General features: G+C 39.1%; 1 protein-coding gene across 2 annotated transcripts in view; it reads right to left on the bottom strand.

The window, feature by feature from the left end:
• Nucleotides 1-3,784: 3,784 nt before the first annotated feature.
• The window catches only part of LOC103467751 (alpha-1,6-mannosylglycoprotein 6-beta-N-acetylglucosaminyltransferase B-like), a 123,894-nt gene continuing 106,847 nt past the window's right edge, over nucleotides 3,785-20,831 (bottom strand). The window contains exons 10-18 of one of the 2 annotated variants that reach the window (XM_008414418.2): nucleotides 19,140-19,273; nucleotides 17,504-17,634; nucleotides 15,221-15,226; nucleotides 12,547-12,705; nucleotides 12,251-12,397; nucleotides 11,861-11,977; nucleotides 8,481-8,555; nucleotides 6,839-7,122; nucleotides 3,785-4,520 (exon numbers count right to left, since the gene is read on the bottom strand). In XM_008414418.2, coding sequence (XP_008412640.1) covers nucleotides 4,322-4,520; nucleotides 6,839-7,122; nucleotides 8,481-8,555; nucleotides 11,861-11,977; nucleotides 12,251-12,397; nucleotides 12,547-12,705; nucleotides 15,221-15,226; nucleotides 17,504-17,634; nucleotides 19,140-19,273 — 1,252 coding nt within the window. In that variant the 3' untranslated portion in view covers nucleotides 3,785-4,321. The remainder of the gene's footprint in view (nucleotides 4,521-6,838; nucleotides 7,123-8,480; nucleotides 8,556-11,860; nucleotides 11,978-12,250; nucleotides 12,398-12,546; nucleotides 12,706-15,220; nucleotides 15,227-17,503; nucleotides 17,635-19,139; nucleotides 19,274-20,831) is intronic. The other variant, XM_008414426.2, reaches the window with a different exon arrangement.

Here is a 20,831-nt window from a genome sequence, read left to right as displayed (position 1 = left end):
TTCGGTTTAATCAAGACGCTTGGAAGCCGATTTAAGCACAGTGACTGTGGAGAGAGAGCATAAATTGTTGATTATTGTTAGAAATCAAAAAGCAGCATTAGAGAGGTGAAAGTGGTGTCCTTGAAGTGGAAGCAGAGGAGCAGTTTTGGTGATGGATGCTGCGGTAACGTCTCCTACCGAGGAATCGCTGTCGTTCTGCATCAGGCGAGGTTTCACAAGCTTTACAGCCGGCTGAGACTGTGACTGAAATGAATGCAGGAGGTTCTCCTCGCTGTCATTTCAGCTTCTGTAATGTTACTGGAACAATGGCTATTCTCTTTGGTAAAACTGCACAAAAGAAGTCAATTTAAAAACAAACAAACAAACAAAAAAGTTTAATTTGAGACAGAAAACACTTTCTAGTAAAGAAATTGGCTCGCCAAACAGCTGGAAGATGGTGACGTTGTGTGTTTTATGGGCTATGTATTTTGCATTATGAATTTTGTCCAGGATTTATACATTTACCAGAAAAAAACCCCTCCAGATTCTGCTGGAAATGTAGCCTGGAGACATTTTTAACAGACCTTTTCCTCTGTAGGATTGTGTTGTGTGGTACCTCTGCATGCACAAAAGAAAAGATAGCGCATGCCCTTCAAATAGGGAAAACGCTGCTGCTGGGGGAAAAAAAGTCTCCATCTGGTTGTAAAGGTCCTCTGAAAGTCATTGTGCCAGTAGATAACTCAGTTAAATGGAAAGCCCTGAGTTTATAGGTTGATTAATATCTGATGGTCCCTATAAATCTTTGCTTAACCTTCTTTGGTTTGGTTTCACCGGTACTTTGAGTACAGGAGCACCGATTCATTCAGCTCAGAACGACGGTGATACATGATGCTTCGCTCTCAGGAGCGATGAGATATTCAGCTGCTTTCTTTTAGAAAATATCTGGGTTTATATATATATATATAAATATATATATATATACAGCTCTGGAAAATATTAAGAGCCAACTGCACTGAACCCATTTGAAAACCTCCTGGTTATTCCACCAAATGCTGATTTCTGAACTCTTCCTGAGTTAAAACATTAGTGTTGTTTCTAAATTAACAAGAACTTTTTCTTTGCTTCATTTGAGGTCTGAAAGCACCACATTTTTTTTGTTATTTTGACCATTTCTCATTTTCTTCAAATAAATACTAAATGTTTGCTTGGAATTTCAGAGACATGTTGTCAGAACTTCATAGAATAAAAGAACAATGTTAATTTTACTCAAACATAAACATATGAAAAGTTAAATCGGGGAAACTGATCATTTTTGGTGGTCTGTAAATTTTTTCCATTTTTATTCATACTTATATATATATGTGTGTGTGTGTGTGTGTTATAAAAATTTCATTGGATTGAGGAAAGATTGAAATCCTTAATTTTTAAAACTTTGATAAAGCTCTGAAAACTATATATATTTCCTAAGTATCTGAGATGTTTGCCTTTTAAAATTGTCATTTAAACAAAAGAACTTGGTATACCTCATTAATTGTTGCAGTTTTATTCTTTCCATGTCATTACGTCAGTTTAGGTACCAATGTGAAACACTGATTTGAAAAAACAAAACAAAAAATGTTTTCTAAATAGTTTCTTTTCTCATACATATTTTTAAAGAACAACAAATGTAAAAGCTAAATTTAGATGATTATTTACAGAGGAAACGTCAATGTAATCATATCTGCCACCACCCAGAGTTCAGAGCATCAGTTGGTTAGAAATCGGACGCAGCTATTGGACGGATATTGCTGAGAAAGTAATCACTCATTGCCTCATCAAGCCTCCTGCTTCTTGGGCATCAGGAGACGCGACACCTGCTGCTGATCGCCTACATGCTAAAAACTTCACGGATGTTCTCTGGTTTAATTTAATATTATACATTTGATGCAAATGAAATTTCAATTAATTACTTGCTGCTTGCAAGGAAATTGCTTAAGCTTTGATGAAGAGCTGAAACTACCAGGCTTTTTTTTGTTGCTAATATGTATTAATAGGACTGAGTTTCAGCCAGCTTGTTTCTGTCGCACCAAAAAAAAAAGCCCCTAATTTTGGATAAAATACACAATAAGCTTTTCTAGTTCTCAAATATGTGGGGTGTAAACAGACCTACGACTTAAGGATTAATCTGAACAGGATGAAGGAGTAACATTTAACTACAACAGACATGCTTTTCAAGTCATTAACGTGTTGCATGGTAATGGAAGGAAAACATTTTCTGCAGAATGCAGAGTGTATGTGAAAATATTTTTAGTTGATGAATATGCTTGTCTGTCGCCGAGTTTGTGCATAATGTGAATCAGTTAATTTGCAGTGTGAAATCGTTGTGCTGGTGGATTCCATTGGAATCCTGCCTTCAGCTGCGTGTCCATCCACTGAAATGAGCCTCTGCCAAGGACCTGAAATATTTGGAATCAAAGTGTTTTCTGCGATTATGATTCCAGCTAATAAACATCGCTGGAAGAGTACAAGTAGGCATTTAGAAAATCATCTTTTAAAACATGAGACGAAGCAGTGAAGCTTTTAGAGACGCATTTCTTACAAAGCTGGCTCGAGCCATTAAAGAGTAAATTATAAAGGTATGTTGACACTGATATGTACGATAGATAACTTTAATCATTGTTGATTAGAGTTAGTATTAAGCTGCATTTCCCATCAAATATATTATATTGGACAACTTTCACAATTAAGCAGTGTGTAGGTCAGCTTTTAAATAAGACATCCTATTAGTATTCTACTGACCTGGGCTATTTCTGCAGAAGCTCTGCATGGTTCTCTCTGGCATGCGTGGGTTCTCTCTCCTGGTGCTCTGGCTTCCTCCCACAAACCACAAACATGGCTGCTAGGTCAATCGATTACTATAAATTGCCCTTAGGTGTGTGTGTGTGTGTGTTTGCATTGTTGTTTGTCCTGTGAATCTCCATGCTGCTCTGTGCCTTGCACTATTACAGACTTGCACATTAACATTATTAACTTTGCAACTTCGCTTTTTTTTTTATTTTTTATTTAGCCAACCAATGAAAAAACTGAGCCTCAAGTAAGAAGAGCAGAGGTGTTCTTGTGTTAAGTTGTGGATTTGATTTAAAAGCTAAAAACTTTCTTACCTGAATAAAATCTTCCTTCAGTGAAACTCACTTTTTTCAGAAAAATAAATAAATCAGATGTTTCTGGAAAAGAAAGTCCACGTTTGCTGAAACGGTGAGATCTTATCCTGTTTTAAATTTGTTATATAATTATAAGTTGTGTCTGAGGGCCATATTATATATAATGGTGCCTTTGAAGGAAACAAAGGCACCATTACATATTGCAGCCTTTTATAACAGCTCCAAGGTGCAGAAAAAAAATCTAAAAGTGTAAATCCTAAAGACTCAGATTGCAGTAATGGAATGAAGAAGATCAGTTGTTGACATTTTTGCAATTTCTGTATCTTTTTTCCCCCCCCAAGATGTAAAACTATCCACAGCTACTGTATTTGTAGTTAGTATAAAACCTAATTCTGCATTATTTATGATTCAAATGGGGTTGTTTAATTTAAAAAGAGTAAATGAAAACAGTGATTATCAGTTGATCGTTCACAAATCTTTAATGAATATGATACATGTTTGTTTTGACGCCTCTAAGGTTTAAATCCCTGTGCAGACCTTTCTGTGAACTCTGGCTGTTTTCTGTGTGCGTGTTTGGATTTTAAAAAGTGAGGAATGCGAGCAAGCAATATAAACCACCTCAAAACTTTGAACCATTGTGATTTTTATTTATTTTTTTATCTTTATTTATGATTTTTCCATCACAAAGTCCAAAGACCTTCTTAAAAATCCAGCTGAGAGATATGAAGGCTTATTTATTGAAAAATAATCTTGTGAGCTGCCCTGTGTGTGTGTCCTTTCTTCTCAGAGAGAATAATCGCCTCAGAATGAGGGCGCAGTCTGAAAAATATCCATCAGTGCAAAGAAGGGTCGAACAGAACGAGAGATGAGCTGTGCGTCCATCATCCTCTGTCTGAGCGCGGAGTGGAGGTCGGACGCTGACCTGAGGTTGCCATCTCCATGACAACGCCATCGCGGAGCGAGACCGTACGCCCAATATTATGGAGGTGAAGCTTCAGAATAAAATATTTGATGCGTCTTCACTGTGCGGGTAACGTGAAAGTTTACTGGCTTGAGGTGTGATTGGCGTCAGTCGCCCCCTGCAGCGACCGCGGCCCTCACACCAACCATTCATTAAACCACCCAGCAGCAGTTCAAGGTCAAGCTCTTTTAGCTTCCCTCTTTAAATCCAAGTCTTTTGTTTTCGTGTCGCTTCCCCATCATTATAAGCAGTCTCTGCAAAGAGCCACCTGCCCTCGAAGGAAGTCCCTGCAGGGGCAGAGGCGTCTGTATTTAGGAGAGTGGCCCGCGCAGCTGAACAGCAACGGCTCCCTCTGAAGGCTGCACTCCCGACGCATCACGGAGAACGCCGGGAGGATGTGGTTGATCTCCGAGTCCACCACCTCGCACTGCACCTCCAACCTGAGGGGCAAAACACCAGAGCGCACGTCTGAATACAGGAGGAAGCTACAAGTGGGTGTGGCTGTAAACACACAAAATATATAAAAAAAAAATGTGATTATGCTGTTTCACTAATCAAATCTCTGCCTTTGCTGTGTAGATGTACTACTTGGTAGGCTGATTGAGGAGTGGAAAGTCAAGTTGGGCTGAAAAGCAAAGGAGTTAGAAAAAATGTAGCTTAATCACACATTTTTCCTGGGTGTCAACTAAGGCCTGTTTCTTAAACACACCTCTGACTTGATTGTTTGAAAAATATGTGTCGTTTATTTCTAGTGAAAACTTAGAACAATAGCCATGAATCTCGTACAAGTTGGATGGAAACATAAAATTTATTTATTCTGGTCTTACAAATTCAAAAAGTGGTCAAAAAATCTCCCGTTGTCACACCGGAGATTCGAAAAAAAAAAAAAAAAAAAAAACCTCTCCAGCACGTCCCCTGATGTGTTCCTAATCTCTTAAATCCTCTTAAATTAATAGCGGGATCTAAAAGTTATCAAAGTAATCCTAACTGTTCCAAATATAAAAATCAATTACAGATTTTGGTTCCAAACTAACTTAAGTATGTTGCAACTGCCTAAAGAAAAACTAAAGTGATAGAAGTTATGATTTGCAAAAATTCAGCATAAACGGCCACAAAGACAATATTGCAGTATTTAACAATGACATCATTCTGTCCTGTTTTTCCAATATTATTCATCTGTAGTTTGAAGTAAGTTTATTTTATTTAGAGAAAATAATAAAAAATAAAAAATTACTCACTATTATCACATTACAAACGCAATGGAACGACAATGCTGAGGAGGAGGAAATTAACCGAGCGACGAGAATGAAGAGCAGAGCAGAAACAAACAGGAGTGGCACCGCGAGACAAGGTAAACAAACACTGGAGCATGAAAGATTCCCAGAAAGCTGAGGAGCCGAGCTGCTGTCTGCAGGGAGACGTTAGGAGAAGAGAGTCACACTCCACAAACCCCCAACCCCCTTCTGATGGAAAAATCTTAAAAACTTTTATGTTTGCTTACTAAAATGATTCTGAGCCGACACGCGACTGTTGAAATTCGAATCCTTAACTCACTCAGACTCTGCTTCCCAGCTGCGGTCGACGCTTTAAGGATGTCCTGATCAAGAATCGTTTGCTTCGATGCTAATCTGAGTCATTTCACGTTTCTCGCCGATGCCGCTTTCTGATTTGAAAGTACATTCAATAACACCAAAAGCTGAGTCAAAAGTCAGAGAATATTTCATCAGCATTTGTTTGCTGTGATTGTGGAGTCCTGGACTCGCTCATAGGTTTTATTCGTTACACTGCAATTTTTTCTTAATGTTTGTACAGGAACCCAACAAGAGTTTCTTCAGAACAGCCTCAAAATTATAATTTAGTTAAAAAGCTGTTATAATGTTTCTGAAAACACATCTATGAAAACAGTCATAGCTTTGTTTCTGCAGCTGACTCAACATTTTTAAATAAACTCACGTCTTGCTCATCCTTAAGATATTTTCATAACAGATTGTTGATGTCATAAGTTAACACTAGAAAGTTTTTATGTCTCTTTGTTAAATGAATCATTGATTATTCAGCACCTGAAGCGTTTCCACATGACGGTGTGCTCACAACTCTTACAGAAATTATTGTCACCTTGTATTTTTTTTAATGACTTGAAATGATGCAGACGGTCAGGAAGCAGCAGCAACAGCCAAATCAGTCTCTGATTCACTGTGAACCTCATTGAAATGAGTGAACAGCACTTTAAAAACCAGATTCTTGAGACTGAAAAAGTAATGCGTATGGCTTTAGATGTAGTTGTACTCTGTGCACATGTCCACAGAATTGATCATCACAATGAAAACGGTGGCTGAACAAAATGTGGCCAAAAACACCAGGTTCTCACCAACATAAAACCAAATATAATAGACTGGTAAAATATTTTAAGGGTTTAGTAAGAGACATGTACCCCTTGTAGACTATTAATTTGTCTTGAATCACATATCGTGGTGAAATATGTTTATACTAGAATAACTGTGACAATTTAGTGGTCAGAATTTTGCCCAAAAGTCTTATTTTCTTTCAATAAATACTAAATATCCAACTTTAAATCTATTTTATGTACAACAATTGTAAATCAATTCAAGGACTAACAGAAAGTGTTGATCTGGACTCCGATCCGAAACATGAGGTTCGACTGGGACATAAAAATGCTGCTGACTTATAGCCGATAGAGGCAGTTTTGTGCTTTAAACAGTTAAGTTCCTGTGCTCCAGTATAATGTGTCCACGCCTACCCCCGCAGAGCCTCCTTGTTGTTGACGAAGCGGAAGTGAGCGGGTTCGCAGATGAAGCCAGCTGACTGGCAGGCCTCAACACAAGACTGGCCCTCCTGCGACACCAGCAGTCGGAGAGAGCTGAGAGGAGGCCAAGCCGCGGGAGCCGTCACGTTGGACGCCCAGCCAAGGGACGTGGAGTTGGGCAGGGGCACAAACAGAGGTCTGATTACCCGGCTGCCACTGGCTGATCCCAGTCTGGAGAAATTGGCTGGAATGAAGGGAGGCTCTGGCAGACAGAAGTCCTAGAAAAAAAGAATAGAATCAAATTAGTTTGTGCAGCGGTTCTGGTGTGAAACTGCAAACTAGTAGAAGAAGACCTTGTATAAGTGATTTACTGTCTCTACAAGACTGGCTTATTCCTCTGTTGAGCCAGAAAATGCTTTTCTCCTCAGTGATACGGGCCTTTTGTGTGCTGCTGTATAGCTTATGCTGCTCTAACACAACAGTTCTGGTTACATCTAGGATATTAACAGCATGGTTTGCTGTAAGCTGCTGTTTCCCACCTTGAAAAGCATCATTTATTATTCCTACACATAATGAACTGAGGATTAGAGGAGGAGCAGATGCAGAGCTGGGCATCAACTGCCCAGAGGCACATTAAGGTGAAGTTGATTACTAATGGCCCCTGAAGGGTCCAAACTCATTAAATCTCTTAAACACAACCATCACCATTTACGCAACTTGTAAAAGGTTTATTTTTACCCATTTACTTGTTGGGTAAAAACAGATTTATGTTTTTTTTTTGTGTCAGATCTCAGTGAGATGAAAGGAAAACAAACTGTGTTTCAACCTGTTCTATCAGGTGTGACAAATATACGTTTGTTCAATGTTTTGCAAATGTATTCGCACCTTTTAAACCTTTTCAGATTTTGTCCAGTTACAATTGTGGCTAGGGGTCAAGTCTGATTACATCGATTTTAACGTAAAAATGTGAACACAATCACCGTTTTATTATTATTTTTAAATCAAAGTTTCCAAGCGGAGCATTTGCATTTCTTGTATTTCTGTAAATCCGACGTACAAGTGACGACAAAGCTGCGTCTCATGGCCGCCTGCGAGTTAGTTTCTGTTTCAAAATACGATCGGATGAGACGCTGGGAGAGACTATTATTGTCAAAGTTGTCCAAAAAGACGAGTTGGTCTATTACTGAAGAAAAAATACCATCTTAATGCAAAATATGCTGCTGCAAGACCAGACGTTCCTCATGCTAATGTCACAGTTTACGTTTATAAAGATGTATTTTTTCTAAAGAAGCTAAACCAACAAAACACTTGAAAGTTGAATAAATATATAATTTGAAGGTTAAATCACCTAAATAACAGATTAAAAACATGTTAAATATTAAAAATGTTCCAGTTGAGCTCATATGTCTCAATAATTCAGCAGCAAAAAGGGTTTTTGAATTTAAATAAAGAAAATTATTCCATCAAAATACGGTTAGTTGCAATTAGAAACAGAAATTTTAATACAGTCCCACCGTCACTTAAAATGTAAGGTGATGAAGATAGAAGAATAATTTTGTAAAATTGAATTTTTGTTTTTTGCATGCTTTGCTAATAAGCTCGTTGTTTGTGCAAACAGAGGCCGAGTGGATCTCACCTGATTCTGTATGTAGGCGTGAACTCTCTCCAGCATCCCCTCACATGTGTACTCATAGGGCAAGTAGGGCTCAACCTGGAAACCGCAAGCAAACACATCCAACTGGGAGGTTTATTTTCATGACATTTTGCCAACATTAACATATACTTTTGTTTTGATTTCCATTGTTCACACTAATTGCCGCAAATTGCCTCCTCTTCTTGTTAATTTCAGCAGATGAATGTTTCCATTGTCAGGTTCTGCGAAGCCTAATCACAGTGTGTCACTGCGTTGAAATTCATTACGCTTTATTTGCATACCAATAGATCATCCCATGCTGTGAAGTACAAGTTTTATAACTAGCACACACTTTTGTTTGGCCTAATTAGCTGTGTGCTTGAAAGACTATGTATCACCGGTGTTTCTTTTTATGTCTAACTCACGCTGACAGACTGGCACAAAGCCGGATGAACGTAAAACAGCCAAAACTGCAACGTTATGTTGATTACGCTGGATCTTAGAGATATTTCTAAGCCTGCATTATGGATGAAAATACTCAAGCACGATCCAAAAAAGGACAAAGACACTATTGCTCAAAGTGCAACAGAAATGTAGTGCTAAGAGCCAAACGAGGAACCAATGAAACGGTCAGCTGATTGGTGCAGAAAAATGATCAAAAACATGTGGAAAGCAAACAAGAAAAAAAACAAACTTAAAGACATAACAGACACAAAGACGCAAAGAAAAACGATTGTCAGCAAAAAAGATAAACAGAACAATGAAACGATAAAAAGTTAAGGATAAAATGAAAGAGTAGATGAAAAGAAACAAGACAGAAAGAAGGGGAAAAAGAAAGAAAGGAAGGAACGAAAAGGATTTATTGGAATATAAGAACCTGTCGGCCAGCCAGAGATTGCTTTGTCCTGCCTGACTGAGCATGAACCTCTGCATCTCACCGCGTGTGTGAGCTTACGTGCGCGTCTTCACGTTAATGGCTGTAATGTGTAGGTAAGGCCCTGTGTCAGCTGTGTGTGTGTGTGTGTGTGTGCACGGGGATATCATCTGAATGTGGGTGTGTTTGCTGAGGCGCTGTGTCTCCACTGAAGGGTGAAGTAGTCCATCAGCTCTTTCTCTGAGGAGATGGAGACAGCGCCGTCAGCTAGTGCTGCAGAATTCAAGCTTGTCTGACAACACAGACAAGATGGAGCAGTGGGATCATACACACACACACACACACACACACGCATGCACGCAGGCGTGCTACATCATAGATGTCGCCTTTTGTTTAATTTCCATGCCGACTTGATCTAGTCTGCTGATTTTACAAAACGGTTAAAGGGGCATGCAGACAGCTGTCTTCCTGTTGTTTCGCTTCATGCAGGATGGACTGGTACTGATACGACTGGTACTGATACGACTGGTACTGATACGACTGGTACTGATACGACTGGTACTGATACGACTGGTACTGATACGACTGTATGTCAGTGGAGAGAATGCATTATTGTGAAAAAAAAAAAAAAAAAAGACGATAAATGCGCCTATCTGTGCATTAAAATGGGTTCTGCAGAATTACTGGCTGCCCCACTAGAGTTCCACCACATGACAGAAGACGAGTTCAGGAGGACTGGGAGAAAGCAGTGCTGACTTCTCAGATGTTAAGTCGTTTAAGCTGCTCAGAAAATGTTTGTGTTTGGGTGAAACTAACTAACCATCCACAAAGGAAGTGCAGGAAGTGGACTGAACTGAACAGAACCTAATGAAAGACAAGTGACGCAACGATAAAGTCCGAGAACAAAGATGTAGTGACATCAGAATAAAGTCATAACGTTATGACTTTATTCTTGCACAAGGTTATTCTCTTAGTATTTTATTAGTCCGTCATAATGACTAGAGATGAAAGAAGGAATCATGTGGCGACCGAAACAGGACAGTTTTCAGCCAAATTAATGATCCAACAGTTAGAAATGAAAAATCCGACGTTTTCTGATCAGTGAAAACATCAGACATGAGGACTTACAGAAAACACAATATTCCATGTGTTTGTAGGATCTCAGTGCAGGAAGACAGCTTAACTGCACAAATTATGTTATTTGTGCCATTATTGCTGCGAACAGATGTCCTATTATCACAGTCTGATTTCATTAACACCGTTTGAAACGGAAAGTGGTGCCTGTGAACGCCTCACGATCTCCAACCACCTCTGATAGGCTGCAGCAGCACAGCAGGCAGGTCAGCACAACACTTACACAAGGATTCATTAACGCTGGAAACTGATAATTAAGAGCCGAGATAGCAACGGCATTTATAGATTCTGCAGAAACGTCAGGTGTAGGCGCGCCGACGTTTGGGCGATGACCGCCTTAAATTCAGTCACGGATGAAATATAAAAAGCAACAGAAGAATAAGAGACAGTGATACAGTTTGTTTTGCGCTGATGTTGATCCATTATTTTAGCAAAAATAATCAAATCAGAAGTGAACCTGAACAAGTTTAAGTGTTTTCAACGAGGTTTTCAGAACGTTTTTGGTGTGTAAGAAGAAGCAGCCTCCAACTGTTGGCCTGGCTCAAAGCTCAAAGCAGGTTTATGATGCCAGACACAAACAAACAGGCAGAAGTTTCAGTGCAGCACTGGAACCTGCTGGGTCATCACAGATTGATTGATTGATTAAAGCAGCAAGTCTTCTGTTAAGGTGATTCAGTTTGTAAGACATGTTTATTCACCGTTAAAGTTCGCACCGATTTTCAGTTTTAATGAGAGCTAAAAGCTTTTGAGAATCCCCCAAACTCGATTTCCGTCTGCGTTCGTTTTCCCATTTCTTTCTATTTTTGTTCCCATCCTCTCCGCTTGTGTTTGTGCTTTCTAGAAAGATTTAATCTACCCAGCTGACTCCTTAATTAACCTTTCTGCTGCTCCTGGCAGTCGCTGGCATTCTCTTATTCTCTATCAGCTCTGCATTTCTCGCACTCTGTAATAGCCATCTGCTTCCTACACGCAGAAATAAATAAGGCTCTGGAGAAACACAGGGTTGTAAAGCTTGGCTGCTGTTGTGTCAAAGTTTAGGAGCCATTAAGCAAAGTTTAAAGGAGGCACATAAGGCCTTGCGCTTTATTTACAGGCTTTCAAGAGAAAAAAAAAATGCAGCGATTTTCATATAACTTTGAACATCACAGTAAAAATGTGCTGTCGTGTTATTAGCTGGGCAAACATTTATTTTACAGTTATATAATAGGACATTTGTCAGGCAGACATTTCTATTAAATATCAGAACTGAGTGTGAAGATGAAAGCAGTCATGTTCAGACTTTTAAAAAAACATTTCTGACCCTCAGAGATGGAAAGGGATTTAAAAGTTGTTTAATATTTTTTCTCTCTCTCGTCTTTGGCGAGTCTGACGGTACCTTGGTCCTCATGATTTCCTTGACAGCAGCATCGAACTCGAGGGAGTTGTTGTAGTCGACTGTCATGACGTACGGCCTGCCTATGTACTCCTCTGCATACGGGTGCTGGGAGAAAACCTTCAGGAAACGCAGACGCAGGGTGTTAAACGTTTCAATTTACCTCATCTGCAACTTGTGATCGCGAGAAAAGCTGTAAATACATTGAAAAAACAACATTTTGCAAAAAAAAAATACACAGAGCACATTTGAAGTTCTCGCGGCTGACTCATAAAATACAACTTTGCAAGCAGGTATTTAAAATGATCTGATGAAAAATGAAGGATTTTAAATCATGGCCCTGAAGAGTCCTAACTTCTGTCTGAAAGGAAGAGCGAAGCCTAATGAAGTTACCTCTCTAGATGTAGGTTTTCCTCTGAAGAACTCGTGATTCAGTGAACTGTGGGGCGGCTGGAACTTTGGCTGCAGGAAAATGCAACCATTGGCTATTGCTTCAAGAGGGGCGGGACCTTCGTACGGAAACCCAAAACCAATGAAGAGCTGAAAAAAACCCAAAAACATTCATATGCTTATAACCCAAGAACAAACAACTGCATCTATTTCTAAGGTTTGTGAATTAACAGAAAGGTTGTGACGGGTGAGAATTAGTCAAATCATTTGTAGACGTCGGAGCCGCTCCAGTCGCTTGCCTTGGCCTTACGGAGAAGCTGCTGCAGCTCGTGTTGGGGCAACAGACCGTGGTTCTTCACGAAGGCCGGGACCTCCGGCGGCCTCTGGGTCTCATAGTACACCGTCCCATGGACCTCCATGTACTTATGAAGGATTTCCAGGAAACCATCTTTGCCCTGCTGGACGAAAAGACAGGAAACAAAGACAGGAGATATCATGGATGAGAGATGAAGGCAGGAGGCTGGATGAGAAAAGAAAGAACCCACCTCTGAGGACAGTATGATTAAAGAGTTTGAGAGCAAGTAAACTGTGCCGAGTCTGTTTTCTTTTATCTCTGTGCAAGCTGTCTCCGTGTGTCAGCTTCTGTCTGGATATGTCTGCTTCTCTCCACATCTAACACTATATTTACTCTCTGGATGCATCTTAAAGAAGACGTTACTGTGATGTGGAGGCAACTCGTGTTCACATGATCATATTTACTGATCCAGCAGAGAGAGAAAAACCCCAGATTTCTCCACCTCTGAGGTGGAACAAATGAAGAGCAACTTTCCTTTCTTTTTGAGTGACACAGACACATAGCTGCTTTCAGTAAAAGCTTTCACCTGGTTAGGACTCAATTTCTTTCATGGGATTTCTATTTGTGTAATATTGAACTTGCTTACAGTGCGATTTAAGTGCAGTAAGTAGATAAGCGTCAGACGTCTTGTTTAAAATCTTCACATGGATTTCCAACAGTTAAACTGAGAAAACAGCCAATTCATAATACATGAATATATGTAGACGTTTATGCATGAATCCAAACATTTTTTTTTTTTTTTTGTATGTCAATATGACGACAACCCTGCGGTGTCATGAAACAGTGTTGGCCCTTTTAGATTTCTTTTGCTTCTGTTTATTACACTTAAACGTTTAGGATCATAAAACTAATTTCGTTGATGAAAGCTGGCAAAGTATCGCAACAACTGTGCTGCTGAATTGTGTTAAAAACAATTATTTCTTATCGTTTTAAAAACATTTTAATCATTTTTTTATTCTTCCAAGGTTGTCAGTCTGAGATTTTGGTACTGCAATAAAAGATGAATTTATTTTAAACATGTCCTATCGCAGTTAATCTCAATAATTATGGTTTTTAACAAAGCATGACATAGATTGCAGAAATCGTCGGGTTAAGAGTGAGGATCTGATATTTTTTCATGTTCTGCTCACCACCAGCTGTGCCCACATCCTTACTCATCAGTCCAAAGAAACAAACTCATCATGTTCTGTGTCTGAACACCAGGACGACACACTTTAAAGGCATCAATTAAATAAAGAACCTACAACAACCAGCAACAGTCAGTTAACAACCAAAACGTAACCATGAAAACGAAGTGCATCCCAGACCATTAAATTGATCTGCCAGCTGGTATTAAGCAGCTTACTATATCCCTCTGTTGTGTGGCGCTGCTCCTCCACAGCGAAGTAACTGGAGGCTGTAGGGATCAATAGTTTCCTCTGTGAGGATTTTCCCAGCCAATTAGGAGATTTGCTCAAGCGCTAAGTGCTGCAGACAATAGCAATGAACTTGGTAGTGAAACAGAGGCATGTAAAGGTGCAGATTTCTTAACTTCACACAGCATTTAAGTGTGTGCATGTGAGCATGAGCCAGGAAAGGGACGAATACAAAGTAAGTCCAAATAAACTGGTGTTTGTCCCTCATGTTTTAAATCTATTCCTTAAGATGGAGCTTCAGGAAGTAGCTTGAAGGACTTTGACCCGTTTAGTTCAGATAGCAGGGCATGTTAGACAGGTGGAAAAATGGAAACTTGATGTTTAACAGATCACCAGAAGACACACGTCTCATCTGAATACGGTCTAGTAAAGTCACCTGACATGCATCTGTTTCAGACGGTGCAAGAGGAAAAGCTATGCATGCACAGGAAGAAAAAGCAAATAAAACAAACTTGACCTCAAAAGTCTTTTTATTCAAGGCAATAATGCCTGCCCCACGATCATAGTGCAGCGTAAAAAAAAAGATGCATTCTGTAGTTTTTGAAAATGTGATTTATCTCAACTCAATACGATGATGATCAACAAACTTGCACTTCCTTTGAAAAGCTGGTTTTATCATCAGTCGCTTTCTGTCAGACAATAAAAAGATTAGAATTTTAAATGAGACCAAGTCTTGCTGTGACTGAATAATCCAGTTAATTTGACAGCCAAGTATTTCTAACTCGTTTTTGCTCAGCATTAATATTTTAGAGTCAGTTATTTTCAGTAGTGCAGGACAGAGGGACGGTATGACCGAAATGGAGAAACAGGTGAGAAATATATTTGTAGTCACACATATTTTCTGTTTTCTGTTGTAATAATTACCTGTGTTTGACATTTAAGTTCTTTGCAATAGTACTCACAACAGTATTAACAACAACAAAGCTTTTTGTTGGGTCTTCATGTAGTAAACCAAGAAAAATATGTGCATAATTATGAGCTAGAGCCAAAATAAAATATAGTTCTCAAGATTTTTTTTTTTTTTTTACAAAAATCTAAAAAGTGTTCAGGATGGTGAAGCTCCATCCTGATCTCTACTTATTTTCAGGATAATAATGTGATCAGCTTTATATCTGCAAAAAACTTTGATTTCACAAATATCGGCTACATAGTGTTGATAAATAAAATCTAGCTTTACAAAAAAAAAGAAAACACTTGACTTACCTGAAGCTAATCAGCATCCAGTCAGGTTCAATAGTCCACAGCAGAGGACAGAACAAAACAGAAGAAAAGAAATTCAGAAAATATTTGCAGCCAACAAAAAGGATGGAGCGAAAAATAATGAAACAAATGCTTTCTTCGACACCCTCACAGGTGAAAGCATTGCACATTTTCAGGACCTTATGATCTTTTATGCGAACAGATATGTTGGAATCACAGCGGACTGACAGACAGGAGGCAGTAAACAACGTCTTTATAATTATTTTAAGAACGAAGGCGCCGCGGTGCTCCGTCTACGTAATGTGGATGAGGAAGCAGGCGGCTTCTCAGAGGAAAATCGTCTGCAAATTAAAGATGCACACTTGAGCATATAAAAGCCCCATGAAGCTGAACTGTAATGACACCAACAGTGGGACGTGCAAAACGCTGTCAACGTTTTCTTGTCATAACACAGCAGGAGGCAAGTTGCAGTACCGCATACTAGTACTCAATAAATGTATTATTTGTGGAAAAAAAAAAATCCATTAAAATGATCTTCTCATTTACTATGTAGTACAAACAGTGGGTATTTCCTACTATGTGATGTACGTCCTGAAAAGATGAATTATTTAAAGTCAAACTACTGAACTTCAGAACAAAGTTACTGCTTTGGCCTGCAAGCTCATTCCGAAGATGTTTTCCATCTCAACTCCTCTTCTGGTTAAATAAATGTTCTAAAAAATATTTAATTTGTTTCAAAAGTGCCTCCAGCTGTGGAGGAAAAAGGAAAACCTTCGGAGTCATTTCACGTAATGAACTATTTACTTCTTTAAATGGAAATCCCTGTATGCCACAATCTGTAGTGTAATTGCATCTTTTTCTTATTCACTCGTTTTTAGATAAACATATTTATGATTCACGTCCATTTGACAGCCAGAGGTGACCCTGTTCAGATGCTTGTTGGCACAAATGTTGAACTGATAAAACACATGCCAACAACTCGATGCATTTAAGAATCTGGTAAAGAAAACATAAACACAAAATCAACATTAAAGTTTGGAAGCGGCAACATCATGGTGAAGCTCCACCAGATGAACCAAGACATTCCTGATAAAAATCTGCTGCAGACTTCCAGGATAATAATGAATATGAAATGAGAATGGATGTATTGGCAAGACAACAATTTTACACAAACGGCAAATAAAACTCTCAACTGGATTCACTCAAAGAACAAAAAGCTGCTTATCTGACACAAAATAAAGACAAAAAAAGTAAAGCTTAAAGTTCACAGAATGGAACTGTGTAGAGGAATTTAGAAGTTTCTCCAAAGTGTCTTGAAGTTTTCATCACCAGCAAAGGTTTTAATAAAAAGTAATGCATACATTTTCACTCCGTCATGCATAGTGGTCACTACAGTGGACAGCTATTTAAAAGCCATTTGCTTGTGCTTGTGGATTTTTATGTTATAAATGCACACAGACCACTGAAGTAAACACTAATGCATCATAAAATACACCATCAACTACTGGCCATCAGCTGCAAATGCAAGAAATTATTTTTGTTAAATCCAATATGGGCGACAGACAAAAAAGCATGCCGGCCGACCCGGTCCCTCCTTCTACTGTACACGACTCTGCAGGTAATAAAAAATATTGTGACATCAGATAAGCCCTAAAGATCAACACTACTGATGTATTTTTCAAATAACAACTTTGTATTTGGAGAAAATTACAATTGATCACCTAAAAAAAAATAAAATATTACTTTTTTTTTTTTTTTTACAAAAGTCTTTTTCCTAAATTTTTATGCCTTAAGAAAAATCTAAAGAAAATTGGAAAAAATCCTGACGGAGGATCAAAATTCATGCAGTTAATGAAGCAATTTTCAAAAACCTTAACAGGGGGCGATACTCTAACAAAGCACCGTTCATTTTCCATGCCTGTATGTCAGGTTATGTCACCAGAGCAGCAGAGATGCTAAGATTTGGATTGTTAAGATTCCTGGAGGTTGTGAACAATCTTAATTTTTTGAATCCAATCACTACCTTACCTCTAGGACGATTATATAATCAAATTAATTTAATTATTGATAAGTGCCAACTGATGGAACCACCAGCGTCTAACCCATCCGATGACACTATATGCATGATGCCTGATTGTAAATCATTTTAATCAAAGGATATTAGATGACTGTGCAGAATATAAATGGCAATCACAAGCAAAGGGTAAACAGACCTTGCTGAAGCAAAAAAACAACAACAAAAAACAAACACATCATCTGTGTACATCATTATTTTGTGCTTAGTACCTTCCACATGCTGGCTTCTTTCCCATAGACCACAGCCATGCTGTTGACTTTGTTCTGCTGGATGCTCCTCTTCTCCGTCTCGTTCAGCTCCTCCGAAACGAAGCCCATGAAGGAGTTGTCTGGTGTGTGGGCTGAATGTGTGCGCGTGGACGTGTGAAGTTAGTGAAAGTAGCAGAATGGTGAGAAAAGTGAAAAGAATGCAGGAACAGATAAAAAGGAAAAGACAACGAGGAAAAAAAGTTTCATTTAAAGAAAGAGAATAAGAAGGATGCAAGGAAAATTCACTCCATCCTTTTGCACTTTGGCTCGTTGGTTCAGTGACTGAGTGTCGCCTAAGTATTATAAATTGTGACTGTCACACGGCCAGCTGTGGTTGGGTATGGCAAAGTCTAACACAGGGACTTATACGCTAAAATATACATGCTAAGTACATTTATGTATTTTGTTCAGTGAGTTCAAGCAATTTGACACGATAAAAACAAACTGCACATATAATCCTCTGCTAGCGACTTCTTTTCTTTAAGCCAAGTGCTTATTATTCCCCCTCTTTTTTGCAGAGCGCATTTTCAAGTATTGGAAGAACTGTAATAAAAGCAGCGCCGCCACGCTCTCATAAGTATGAAGGCTGAGTCACTCATTATAGCTCTGGCCAGCGTGGAACGTGGGTGTCTACAATATGCTGTATATTGTCGATATAATGATCCTGCCGCTGAGCGCCACCGATACAAGGCTGCTGACAGCTGAATGTGAAAGCACGAGACGGTTAAGTAGTCAGTGTCTCAGCCGGGAAGTGAGGAGACAGACGGCTCAGAGGGAGGATCAGACCTATTGTGCAGCTCATGAGAGGGGAAAAGAAAGAGACGAGAACAGGTACAGCTTAAAGGGACGCTGTGCTGAAAATAGAAATGTGAAGCACATTCTTGAAAATGAAAGTGAACAACCAGCACAACCTGTCAAAAGAAGTGAAAAGACAAGCTTGAAGTCATTTCAGGTTGCTAGAAAGACATTTCCGACGGTTGTGTGCGAACACCTACGGGTGCTTACTGCCGTAAAGAGCAAATTCCTAATATGAGACAATATTTTAATGATGTGCAGCAATCAGCTCTTTAAAAAGGGAAAGATTTGAAAGTGAGGCAAAGCAAGGCGTTTAGTTTTCACCAACAGGGCAATTCAAAGTCCTTTAAATGAAAATAACACAACAAACAAAAACATTACGCTGCAAAATTAAAGAAAGCAAAGGCAGTGTTAAAACAGACTCCATTTTATGATGCTCCAGTTGTTATTAATCAAAGCCTCGATTTAAACGAACTCAGTGTTTCAGCTGTTTTGCAGTTTTCTGGAACTTTGTTCCACATTATGCAGAGCAGAACTGAACCAGAAGACCCGAGAGGTCTGCAAGGTTGATACGACGACAACAGAGCTTTAAAGTATTTTGGTGGTGAGCCATTCAGCGACTCATAAACTAACTAAAGTATAATCTCTCAGCTACGTCTGAGAAATGACGCCTGATAAGAGCAACGAGTTTACTGGATGCTATGGCAGCCAAAGCTTTCTTAAAGAAAGCTGTGGTAAGACACTGAGACAACAGGAAAGTAAAAAAAGTGATTAAAACTCAGGAAAGACAGTGTAATCTTACGGAACATGGTCATGTACTGCCGGGCGTTCAGGTTCCAGTAGCCCCAGTTGGTCCGATAGCCATGCAGGGTTGCATACTCTTCATGGTTGTAGGCTGGCTCTGTCCCAAATGTGTCAATAACTCTGATGTGGCATCTGTGGAGCAACAGCACAACACAGCAGCACACGGATCGAGTTTAGCTACCAAGCTTCAAGCTTTTATTGGGATTTTATGGGAGACCAGAAAATATTTGAAAATAGTGTAACAAGCATTCGTAGTGAAAGTGAAATTTGCAGCCCCTGTGTAGGATTCATCTGGGTAAAGTGGGTCTTGATCCACTGACTGCAGCCGTGCGGATGTTTTGACTGAATTTTGTTTGTCAATCCTCTGATGCTGTGGTTTTCGCTGTTGCTAGAGCAGCTTTTCCCAACACGCTTTCTGAAACAGTAAGTTCTGGGCGTAAACTGCAAGAAAAGTGTTTGAAATAGTTTACTCTGTTTGTGATGAATTTAAATGAGTTCCACATTTTAAAATGAGTGGGAAAAAAAAAAAAACATTTTCACATCTTGAGCTGTAATGTTCAACCTTAGGACATCTCAAGCTTGAACTGCTGCTTGGTTCCTTCTCCTTTTTTCATTATCCAACAGAATCACTAATGTTTTAATCACTTGATTAACAGGAACACTTTTATTTCATTAAAATATAAAATAAAAGTCATTTATTTGTGATTCAGAAAGAAAGCGACTTCTCAAAGTGAGAACATTTTCTGGAACAAAGCCTTTTCGACAGAGACAGAAGTAGAGATTTTTCAGAGAAAATCACACAAAGCATTCGATTATAAGAACTGTAAAAAAAAAAAAAGCATTAAACAAAGGCTGAGGATTTGAATGGAACAGCCTCATTACAAATTCCCACAAAAGTCAGAAACTGAATAATATTCTTTACTCAAAAGAATCAAACGATCCTCACGTCTGAGTTTCGTGTTATTTGCTGCGCTGATGAAGGAATTCCACAGAAACGCCTTCAGATTGAGTTTTGAGGGCCACAGAAAGCCGGCAATGAATTATTAATAACGAGTGTTGGTTTCGTTTGTATCTAACCCTGTTTTTTTTTTTTTATCCCCTGCCCCGTCACTTTCCACCCGCTCTGCAATGGTTTTCTGTTAGGATAAGCCATCCCCAAAGGATAGAAAATAGTTGGGGGAGAGGAGGGATAAGCAGAGGAGTAGCTGAGCTGAATATCTATTTGAAGATCAGAGTAAAGGGCTAATCTGGGTTAAACGGCTGCTCAGAGGTTCTCCAGGGTGAGGGAATCATGGCAGGGTGGCATGTTGTTATGTGATGCAATGCGCAGTAGGAGCACAGAATGAAGCATTACTTGATGTATTAAGAAAGTTAGAAGTAAACAAACCCTCTTCACACTTTTTCCTTATTGTTATGCAAACGATGGATGCACTCAGCGTGGTTATCTAAATTAAATCACAGCTCGCTCCTCTGATGAGGAAACACTCTGAAACTTGTGCTGTGCTATGGAGCTTGTTGTACATGAAGGCTTGGAGGGAATATTCATAGTTGCTTCAACTTCCTTATATCTTAACAACCTTACAACGTGTGTTGCACATGCGTTGATGCCAACAGGACTGTTCTGTATGCCAAGTATCAGCTTGCATGTAAGCGGCGAACAAATGAAAGACAGCAACCATAAAGGCTTTAT

This window comes from Poecilia reticulata, linkage group LG1 (assembly GCF_000633615.1).
Source record: "Poecilia reticulata strain Guanapo linkage group LG1, Guppy_female_1.0+MT, whole genome shotgun sequence".
NCBI classification, from domain to species: domain Eukaryota; kingdom Metazoa; phylum Chordata; class Actinopteri; order Cyprinodontiformes; family Poeciliidae; genus Poecilia; species Poecilia reticulata.
The sequence above is the reverse complement of the archived record's forward strand: the minus strand, read 5'-3'. Positions and strand labels throughout refer to the sequence as shown.